Raw genomic sequence first — 11,479 nt, 5'->3', positions numbered from 1 at the left:
TTATATTTATATTTCATTTTATTATTTAATATTTTAACATGCTTTAAATATAACATCTCCTGTCTGTGGTGCTTTTAGAACAGACCCATGACCCAATTTTGTGTTTTGCGACCCACCAGTTGAGAAACGCTGCACTAGATCACAACGATAAGATGTGATTGGCTTCTGGGAGATATATTTTGTGATCTTCCAATCACACTTCAGATATATAACACAAAGACCACCTCTATGTTGAGATTGCCTTAGGCACGAACCAAGCAACATGTTGGCAGTCTATTGCCCAGAGAAACCCAATTAGAATACAGTATCTGCACTAATGGACTGGAATTCCCTTTTGAGCTCTGTGCCTGGGAAAACCTCATTTACCAGTGGCCCGAGGAGAGGGGCATGAGCATAGAAGGAGAAAGAAAAACCAAAAGGAAAAGAGTAAGAATGAAACACACAGAGAGAGAGAGAGAGAGAGAGAGAGAGAGAGAGAGACAGCAGGAAGATGCTACAGGCACAGAGACTGATTGACTACTGAGTCCGCAAGGATTAAACTCAGTGAGGGTGAAACGAGGTGAGCTGCTATCATTCTGCCCTCTGGACACTGAGATGGTGAAATGTTAAGCATTTTCTCTTTAAAAAAAAACTGTGCCTTTATCTACACAGCCATGATATGATTTCAACATTACAAATATATTTTTTGAATCACCCAAGGCTGCCATTACCACTAAAATTCATGAGCCCCGGTTGAAATAACAAAACCCCCCCCAAAAAGTGTATGTACCACCTCCTGTAATTCAGCATAACATTTTTTTCCATATTTAATGATGCTCATTTAAAAGGATGAGAAAAATAAGTAACTTCACAGTGAAACCAGGGTGAAACATTGCTTAAAATTGTAGTGCTTTTACCAAGCTACCATTTAGCAGAACCATAGGCATACATGCATACATGCGCATTATTGTTCAGTATATGAAAAATACCTGAGCTGTCTGCTTTAATGTAGAGCTCAGCAGCGTTTATAAGAGCCTGGTGGCTGGATTCATACTTCTCAAAGAACTGCTGCCCCTCCACAAAAGACTACAAAAGCAGAATGGACGCAAGTAAAGGTTAGATCTTTTAATTGTGGGAAAAAAGTAAAGTAATAAGTATCGTAGGACATACTGAATGTGAATTGAATCAAAGATTATTATTTATGAAAACATGCATGATTAGGCAATGGAGGAGTTAAGAAAAAAATGAAAATAAACACTCTGGCTTGAAAACTTACACCATAGCTTTGTAGCAAAAGCTCCATTGATTCCAGTCGGCCGTATTTAATTATCCAGGATTTGAGTTTAGACTCAGCTAGTGTCAAAAATGCCAGCATAGAGTATTTTGACTCCCAAAATTCCAGTTTGCTCAAGTGAACATGGGAGGAGGTAGATATGTAGTTTAATCTGAAAGCAGTTAAATAAAAGCGGGTTGATAATATAATATAAAATTTTATTTATAGCCATCGCGAAATTAATATTAAATTCTATTATAAATTGAATCTCTGTAGAATCTGTTATGATGTTTACCTCTCTGTCATGTCTTGCAGTTGTTCCATGGGAATGGGGACATTATTAACGCATCTGTCTCTGTGTATTAACTGCAAGGTCTGCTTGTGTCTTTCAGCAAGCCTTAAGATCTCCTGCTCAATAAAACACAGATAAATGTAAGACTCAGAATTCATGTTAAAGGAAAGCAAAGTGAAGTTTAATGGATTCTCAGTAATCCATTCTCCAATACACCATACATGTTCCTACAGAAAAGCAGATTTCCTTTACTTTTTTTACCTGGTCGTGTAGTCGCTTTTTGTGAATGGCTTTGGCTGTCTCGTCATGGGCTTGCTGAGGGACCAGGTCATCTCGTAGGATCTTCTCTGCCTGATGTAACCACACTCCAACTTCACCTAAGGGATGAGGCAAACCACTATCCAGCTGTAGATGCCAATCCAAAAACTGCAACAAGAAAAATACCACATAAACTGTCACACAAATGTTTTCCCAAAAACAATACAACACCTTCTAAATCTGAATGTCCTCAAAGCTAAAAAATAAATAAATAAAGTAAATGGTCTAGGATTAGGGTTAGACTATTTATTGCAATTAGCTTCATATAAAATAAATACAAATCTATGGTTTATCTGACCCGTGCAGACAGTCTCTCCCAGGCCTGTTTGACCAGAGCCTGATCTGCAGTCAGCTTGCCGTCCTTCTGAGTGGACTGAATGCATGCTTCCACTTGTCTTCTCTGTACCTCAAACTGAACACGATAACGCTTGAATGTCTGAGAGAAAGAGAGAGTGAGTGAGTGAAAGAAAGACAGAACTACAGGAAATTGAATTACTGAAATTCTGAATATTTAAATAACATCCAATGTAATGCTAATAGGTGAAAGACAGCAAGATAACACAGCCTGTCCAAAAAATGACAAAGCAAGAGACAGAGAGAAAGAGAGACATGCCAAAAGCTGAAAAAGAATTTAAACAGCCAAATTGCACATGCATGTATTCATGCAATAATGGGCTCCAATTTTCCATTCTCTGCTCGAGCTCCGGTTCTTCTGAATATGGAACATGTCCGTGGGCGCTACAGAGAGCAACAGACGTTACTCACTGGTGTGTAGTGCCCATGATTATGAGAGCAACGAGTGCTCTCAGCTCTAATGTATATTAACATTGTCTGCATGCATATATGGGAGTGTGCTGAGTTTTAAGCAACCAGTGTTTTGTCTGGGTTCTACCATATTTTTCTATTTTTATTACATAGAGTCTTACGCATATGAGTATACACACAGTGGTGTCCAAAATCTCCCCATCTCAAATCATGCCTACTGGTTGAAAAATAAAGCAACATTCTCCCATAGGTCTATGTGTTGGAGTTTATCTATCGGTCTAACTTCAGGAAGATAATTTTTTAACAAAAAAAAGTTATGGACTGCAGCTTTACAAACATACCCCAGTTGACTAGCATGCATTTCCGATTTTCATACAAATTACTCTTTCTTGCAAAAAAGGAACTTATGAACTCTTATAAACCAAATCATTGGTCACTCATTCAGTCAGTAAATAAGCATATTCAGTTTCTGAAGAATCATATACTGAATACTGGAGCATCTGAAGTACATATATATTCCTTTTCTGCAGACAATACTCCAGTATTCAGTATATAATGATTCTTCAGAAACTGAATATGTTTATTTGTTACTTAATAAATTAGAGCATAGCTTGATGAAATGTTAACTCAGACATAAGTTCAGTATATTCACAAATAAGTTCAGACATAACCAAAGAATGATACACAATTTATTGAGGTATCAATTTGTGAATGGCTCTGAACAATTTCCTGTCTGAATGAGTCTGGTTAGGTTCATAAGAGTTCATAAGTTTCTTCTTTGCAAGACAGAGTGAAAATCGTTTTATTAAATTACATAAATTAAAAAATAAAGTGTTTCTACTAGCAGTCTAGACTGTTGTCTATTTTGTTTTGGATATCAGTATGAACAGTGGCTATTTACCCACTCAGGCGTTGGGTATCCAATTGATAACATGCATTGTCTACATTGCTTTCAGCCAATAGGTTCAGACTGAGACCCCGAGCTCACCTGATATTGCACAGCAAGACTTCCTCCATCCCTCTGGGCTTGAGCGCATTCTCTCTCCAACTGATCTGCCCACGCTTTCAGCTCCCTCAGTGTCTTACGCTGCTCCCTCTGAGAGAAAAAAAGAGCGCAGAGTTAGTTAGGATTGTAGAAACAAGACAAAAATCAAACATTTGCACAGATTTAAGGCCCTTGGGGAGCTCTACACTCATCATTTGCTAACCTAAAGTAATTTAATGCACTTTAAACCCCCGACTCAATACAATTTTGCAGTTCAAACATGCATTACTAATGCCACATTTATAAATCCAACGCAGACTTTACGCTCATGCTGTTTGCAGAGTTCCTCTCCTCCATTGTACGGATCTGCCCCAAACCTCTCCACGGGGGAGCAAGAAATCAGCTCTGCGGGGAAGATACTAATCATTTTACACACATTTACCCTCCCTATTATGAATTAGGAACAAGAGCGAGAAAGTGAGAGCAGTGTTCAGCTAATTCTAATGAAATTAAGCCCATTCTTCCGGCGCTCATTTTGGCATCATCCACGAGGCAATGCCTTTGGGTCATCAAAATGATTATATCATGACCTTGCCAACGTCTGCCGCTTGTTCTCCTCCCCGCCTTACCCCAGAAACTAATGCTGTCACAGGCATACAATGCCCTGAAATATTACAATCTACATTGTCTCAGTTTAAATGTATAACAAAGAGGTGAAAATGGTTCAAATTACAGAGACTTGTGTGTGACGGTGGCATGAGGGAACTATTGGTTTCAACAAAAGGACCAGGTGGTGACTGGATCAATTCAGTGCTTCAACTTGGTTATGAATCATTATTATTTTTTTAAGACTGCTACTAATGCTAATCATCAGGTTATCGGTATCAACGCAAAGCTAAAGGTCGTTATTGTCATGTAAATGCAAACCAGTTGTAATGCAAATATAATAGTAAAGGGAATAAAATTACACAGGGCATATCAAAGGCATACAATACCCTGGATTATTAAACCTGATCCACACAAAAAGAAATATTCACACCGTTCGTGATGAAAAGGAAGGCAAAATTCCACTGAAAGGATTTTAAACTACATGGCACAGCAGCAGGTGGAAGCAGGGGAAGAGCAGCCAAATCAAGCATAATGTGTTTTATACAAGCAAACCTACCTCTAACATTTCCTCAATGGCTCGAGGAGCAAGATAAAATGAGACAGAAAAGGGATGCACGTAAACAGCAAGACATTAGTGGACAAAACAGAGGGAAGAGTATAAAGAGAGATACATAGTGTAAGAAAATGGTAAGTTAGAGAGACGTGAATCCACAAAACAGACAAACTGTTGATAGTGTTGATAGTGGTCATTTAAGAGCATGAGACATACAGTGAATGGAGAGCTGGTTGAAGTATGGTATAGTAAAGATGAGAAATATACCTCCTCTTGTTGCCTCCCTTTCTCTGTCTCTTGGAAATCTGGGTGATGCTTCAGAAACTGTGCCACATATGTCATGATGGACTTCTCATCTGGCTTATCCACATCCACATCTAGATCACATTGAACAATATTAAAATGCACAGTAATTTTACAATTTTTAACAAAATGATAATAAAGTCCAGGTTGTACAAATTAACACCCTGTGTTTCAGATAAGGCCCATAGTAACAACCCCTATTAAAAAGCTTCCTTTCTTCCTAAAAAGATCTGTCATCCTCTTTTGTTAGAATATGTAGTCACTCATTGTGGCTCATTGTGCTGTGGCTAATTTGATTTAATTGATTTTTCAGTCACAGTCATTTTCTTTTAGATTTACCTCCCATCTCCTTTTTGTGCATCCATGCATTAATATTTAGTTTTAACACACCTTGAAATTAGCTACTCAAATTTTCAAATTTCAAAAGATTACATACACAATATGTTTTATTGGTGCATTTTAAAAAGGATTGCAGGCAGTAATTGCAACTTGAAACGTTTCTTACGTATTTGCCACAATTTGTTATTTTCTGTTTCCAGTCTTTAAGATCTAATATACAGATATAAAACTGTTTTGTTTAGTTTTTTTGGTCAAATAAATGCATAAATATGAAAATTTTATGAAAGATTCATCACTGATGGTTACCTATGCAAAAGAATCATGGCTGACAATGTTCCTTGACTTACCATTGACTATTTGTTCAGTCAGCATTACTGTGGCTAATGGGCAACTAATCGTTTAAATGTCAAACTTCATTTGTGAGACTCCTGTAGGAAGCATGAGGAAGCTCAGATGGTGTCTAGGAGGTCGAAGACTTAACCCCTCCATTAAATATTCATCAATCATATCCTCTGTGAGTGGCATGCTGCTAATTAGAATTTGAGCATTTGGTGCTTAGAGCCAAATTTAATGGACTCACAATTTAAAAGTACACAGTGAAAAAAAAATAAACTCTATCTATCAAGGTCTGTCTGTCACTATGCACAAACCAGCATATTTGCGAATTAACATCAAAAACAAACACGAACCACTATATATTTTATTTTTCTGTATGTCTGGTTTCACCTTCTGGGTCAAGTAATCGTGGGATGCCCAGTTCTCTCTCAGCCAAAGAGAAGGCCTCTTCTAGGTTATCCCTGTTGGGTCTCCTCCAAATACGTTCCATGTTAACCAGATGGGGTCGCAAAGCAAAGATGACAGCATGAAAAGCCACCCCTGAACGCCAGCTGGGGCCAAAGTCCTTCACATCCAGACCCAATCTCCTGTAAACACAAGCGTACGTATGTACATTATGTCAAAACCCAGGAAGAATGCAGTCATATGCTTTACTTAGGGAAACGGGATTAAAGAACAATATATCCATTCAATGCCTTGTACAGTTCTTACTTTGTTGCTGTGGTCTGGACCCATTTGAGCAGGGCTCTTTTGGCCCCGCCTTGAAAAGAGAGGCGGGGCTTGCGTTTGACAGGTGGGCTGCTGGTCTCAGTGCTGTTGGAGCTTTCCACTGATGAATTGCTGCTAGACTGAGGTTGTAGGGCTGGTAGATGGCTGGTGAGCTCTTCTATCTGAACAAGAAGATGCAAAGGGAATGTTATTACATGCTCTGTTATTTAATAATTATAGAAACTTTAAAGACATTATTGTTGAAGGACGGTTGAAATATTTATGGAAATATTTTTACCTGGAAATATAAGATGATGGTCCATATCAACCCAAGCACAATCGAGGGTCTGCCGTCTACCACATCTGTTGTGTTGATGTTAACTAATTTAATCTGTTAAGCAAAATAAAATAAAAACTGTCAAAATTTACTCACTATTCTGTCATGTCCATTCCAAACATATTGGAAGTAAATGAACAGCTTTCAAGCTAGATTTTCAGTGAATACTGACTAAAATTTATTGCAAGCATAAATTACTGAAATATAAAACTTACAAAATACAAATGAAAGATAAACAGAAATATAAAATCAAACAAATCAAACAAAAATATTAATATTAAACTGTAAATATAACAATAAAAGCTGATTCAAAATATTAATACACACTATCACCGTGTATAAAATATTCTAATATGAAAGAGAGCACTTCACAACTCACAAGGGTAAATAAGCAAATATTTTTTTTCTTTTTAGGATGCTAAATTTGTTATCACTTTTATCAAGTCAGTTCTTAATTTAAGGTTACATTTGGAGAGGTTCTGTTTCAGAAAGTGATAATGTCAATCATAGACATACAGACAGTCAAAAGAAAGGTCATACTAACCGGAGATCCTCTGTAGGCTGACTGAAATGGTGACAAAACAAAGGGGAGAAAGAAAGAGGAAGAAGAATAGAGGTCATTACATGCTGTAAACAAAAGTGTGTCCCATCAACTGAAGGACAGGTGATAAGGAGCCTCAGCTCTGTGATAACCTAAAAGTCTTCAGTGACAGGGCACACATACACCTATTGTTATAAACTCACCAAAGCATGTAGACCGAAAACCAGCCAAAGAAAAATACACACACACACACACACACACACACACACACACTCATAACATTTACATACTTAAAAAAACGCCCATTAATTTAAAATATTGTGTCCAATATTGCATGTAAAAGTAAGCTTCAGCATTATACAAAACAGATCTGTACTCTGGTTTCTCCCACTGTGCTCCACAGGGAATAGAGAGAGATGAGAGAGGGATGACAGAGACAGATAAGATGGTGAAAGACTGTAGCTTACGAAATGAATCCTCAGCTTCTTGAGAGATCAGATACTCAGAGACAGACAGACCACCTCAGGAGTGGGAGGCTTAGCTCAGCTTCATTCACTGACAGGCTGTATAATTACAGTCTGAAGCCCAGCTATACAGTAAATGAAATATCTGTGCTTCTCCCAAGAGAGATGATATGAAAAAATAACCTGTTTATAAAAGGGAAAAAAGGGCCCCATTTAAAATCTCAATGGTTTTACATTAGACAGTGACAGTAATCCTCTTCTTTTTATATATTATAACAGTGATACATTAAAATTATCTTTTGAGTGATCAAATATTTTTGTATAATGGCCATTAAACTGTATACACTACCTTTAAAAGGTTTAGGGTTGGTAAGAATTTAGTTTTTTAAAGCGATCAACAAGGTATTCATTGGAAAAGTATTTTGAAGTATTATTACAATTTAAAATAACTGTGTTCTATTTAAAAATGTAATTAATTTATTTAAGAGATGGAAGTTTTCAATTAATGTAATCCTTCAGAAATCATTAGAATATGTTTATCTGGTGCACAAGAAACATCTAGTAGTAGTAGTGGTAGTGGTAGTAATATATATAAATAAAGGTGTTTTATGAGGACAATGTCCCCTTAATTTAAAAGGCTTTAAAAACATACTAAATCGTGTTAAAAATGCAAAATCTAAAAATGCACAAAATTACCTTTAAGGGGTAATAGTTTGTACAGTATAACAACCATTACGTCTGTGGAGTTTCCCCATAAACCACAAATACCAACATGTGTGTGTGTGTATTTCGTATTGTATTGTCTGTTATAATTCCCTTTTTACAAGAGGGTCCTAATTTAGGGATTTATTCTGGAAAAATGCCTGACTGACTGTACATTAATTAGTCAATTTGTTCAGCTTTGGCAAACACAGTCAGAGAAACTGTATGTGGGAAGCTCAGCGAGCGCCGCATTTGGGGCACCATGACAGATTTATTATAAGTTGACTCAGGACTAAACCTCAATAAGGAGAATGATTCAGTCTGACGTGTCAGCATCACCTCATAAATCTTTTCTGAGCCATGAAGCATGTTCTAATTAATCCATAAATCCTTCATTTGTTGGTGATTTGAATGAAACAATTTCGAAGTTAGAATGAGAATTATAGACGAAATGAAGAACAGGGTTTTCCTTCTTTTTGTCTCTCGTGAGACAGTGTTTTAAAGCAAAAGAGAGCAGCATCAGAGAAGAGCAGGGAAGAGGTTGCGTAGGTCAGACTGAGTGGTTATGACCTAGAGCTGTACACCTGAGCAAATCACTCTGGGAATGGACTGCCTTACCCTCCTGCCCTCCAGAAACTTCAGTGCTCTTCCCACGTTAGCAACCCAGTGGATTCTCCTCAGCTTGCGGCCCTGTTCGCATGGCTGTCAGATGGGAGAAGACAGCACAGCAGACACAAGGAAAACGGAGATAGACAGAGGAAAATGTAAATACCCAGCATATATGAAAACGAACAACAACAACAACAAAAAAAAAAACAGAATGAGAGAGCTAGAGACCAGACAAGGAGGATAGTTATATATAAATAATACAGAGAATAAAAAATCAAAGGGCCATGTGCCACTCGCTATATTGATTGTTACAGCACTGCAAAGACCTGAGGCACCAGTAGCCTTATGGGATTGTTCACTGAAAGTGTGGGTATTCATGTTTGTGTGAGTATGTGAGCTAATAACACTGCAGTGACTACGTTGTGGGGGGGGTTTGTTTATAAAATGATCATGTATGCTATCATTTCAAACGATGCATTTTAAATTTTAGAATTTTAAAACAATGCTCATTCTATATAACAGAAATTTACATCTGACTGGGAAAACGGTGCTTGATACCATAAAACTCATCTGTACAGCCGTTAAGTAACTTTGAACAACAAAGGAAAATCGAATACCAAAGCAACCAAAAGCGCATTTTTTCGTACCAGCTTGTGACCAGACAGGACTTCAAGAAGAGCTAACAACATCACTCCATCTTTCACATCTTCAAAGAGATCCGAGACCACTAAAGGAGGATTACGCTGGGGAGGCAAAACAAAGCAGTGATGATTTGACGTTTTACTATTTAGACCTCTACAATGTCCAAAAAACAGACAGAATGACAGATGGAAGGACAGAAAGAACAATAGAGATAGAATGATGCGATAGAAAGAATGATAGACAGACCAAATAGAAGGACAGAATGATTGTGAGTGATAGCAAGACAGAAGATATATAGAATGAGACAGAACAACGGGAAGACTGAAATATACAGAAGAAAATATAAAGATAATTAAAATGACAGGATGATAAAATGACAGAATTATAGATAGAACAAGAGACAGATACAACAATAAACAATAAGATTATTATAGAATTATACAGTAGATTTGATAGATGGATAGATAGATAGATAGATAGATAGATAGATAGATAGATAGATAGATAGATAGATAGATAGATAGATAGATAGAACAATTGAATATTAGAATGACATAGTTGTGACATGAGTTTGAATGAGCTTCACAGATTAAAGCGAGTGAATATTACTGTTGTCAGGCAGTGACAGTATTGAGCTTAAGAAGCATCTGAAGAGCCTGAGTTAAAGTGCTGATTCCAGAGACGCCACAGTCTGTCTGACCCGATGAAGCCCCTCCACTAATCCATCCACACAGACCCTCTTTACCCGGACGACACATCTAGGATTTCTCTTAAGACAGCAGTCACATGACTGGGATTTAGTGTGGAAAGCAGCCGGGTGGCAAAGTCATTCATGAGATTAATATGAAACAGTGAAAGCGAGTGTGAATGTGTGTATGCGTGCATGTGTGAGAGGGAGATGTAAAGGGGGTGGGGACATATTTCAAAAAGAACGGCAAAACAGAGAGAGAGAGAGAAAAAAAAAGTAGTTTAAAAGTGAAAGTCAACGGTTTCAAGAGAAACGAATGCGGGATGACCTTAATTAGAAGCAGAAAGGGAAAGTGAGTGTTTTTAAAAGATTAATTCTTGAAGCATTTTTGAGAGAGCAGGGGGAGGAATTGCTAAGATATTCTAATTAGCTCTAAATAATTCAAAAGCTAATTGGATAAAATCACCTTATAGGATATTACATTAAAAAGAGGCACTTTGAGTAATTATGCAACTAATGAAAATAAGAGGGAAAAAACACAAAGGCACAAACAGCAGGGCTTAACAAACTAATTATCTGTGTCTGGTTATTACTGATGGAAATAGATTGTCACGGCAGGCGCTGCTGATGTATTCAGCGGAGTGACAGCGTTTAGCTACGGTGCCTGCATGTTCTGTGCAACCCAATCAAAGTTCATGTGAACATACAAACGCCTGAGGGCCATTCGAACTGTTTTCAATATCAGTCAGAGATCAGAGAGACACTCTTAGAGGCAGAGACAAGTTCAATTAAGGTCGAGAGTAGGTCAAGGCATTAATCTGGTTTCAACTGCACTTTGGGCACTAAATCTTTTTTTAAATCATTTAATAACATCAAAAATCAGATTGATATTTTTTTATAGATTTATTTAATAATGGGGTTCAACACTGGACACCACTGACTTTTACTGAATAGAAAGTGTGGAAAATCAAATCAAGACTCAAAATAAAATAAAATAAAATAAAATAAAATAAAATACAATAAAAAGGTTTAAGAA

The 11,479-nt window shown here is 37.2% G+C and overlaps 1 protein-coding gene across 1 annotated transcript in view; it reads right to left on the bottom strand.

Annotated features, from left to right (window-relative positions):
• The window catches only part of LOC122324584 (nesprin-1-like), a 99,614-nt gene that overhangs the window by 82,393 nt on the left and 5,742 nt on the right, over positions 1 to 11,479 (bottom strand). The window contains exons 3-15 of the mRNA XM_043219118.1: positions 9,761 to 9,856; positions 9,123 to 9,206; positions 7,342 to 7,362; positions 6,759 to 6,851; positions 6,464 to 6,642; positions 6,143 to 6,339; positions 5,042 to 5,151; positions 3,616 to 3,723; positions 2,161 to 2,298; positions 1,806 to 1,970; positions 1,548 to 1,660; positions 1,256 to 1,424; positions 969 to 1,065 (exon numbers count right to left, since the gene is read on the bottom strand). Of these exons, the coding sequence (XP_043075053.1) occupies positions 969 to 1,065; positions 1,256 to 1,424; positions 1,548 to 1,660; positions 1,806 to 1,970; positions 2,161 to 2,298; positions 3,616 to 3,723; positions 5,042 to 5,151; positions 6,143 to 6,339; positions 6,464 to 6,642; positions 6,759 to 6,851; positions 7,342 to 7,362; positions 9,123 to 9,206; positions 9,761 to 9,856 (1,570 nt within the window). The remainder of the gene's footprint in view (positions 1 to 968; positions 1,066 to 1,255; positions 1,425 to 1,547; positions 1,661 to 1,805; positions 1,971 to 2,160; positions 2,299 to 3,615; positions 3,724 to 5,041; positions 5,152 to 6,142; positions 6,340 to 6,463; positions 6,643 to 6,758; positions 6,852 to 7,341; positions 7,363 to 9,122; positions 9,207 to 9,760; positions 9,857 to 11,479) is intronic.

The sequence above is a fragment of the Puntigrus tetrazona genome, chromosome 20, assembly GCF_018831695.1.
Source record: "Puntigrus tetrazona isolate hp1 chromosome 20, ASM1883169v1, whole genome shotgun sequence".
NCBI classification, from domain to species: domain Eukaryota; kingdom Metazoa; phylum Chordata; class Actinopteri; order Cypriniformes; family Cyprinidae; genus Puntigrus; species Puntigrus tetrazona.
Note: the sequence above shows the minus strand (reverse complement) of the source record. Positions and strands in the feature narration are given on the sequence as shown.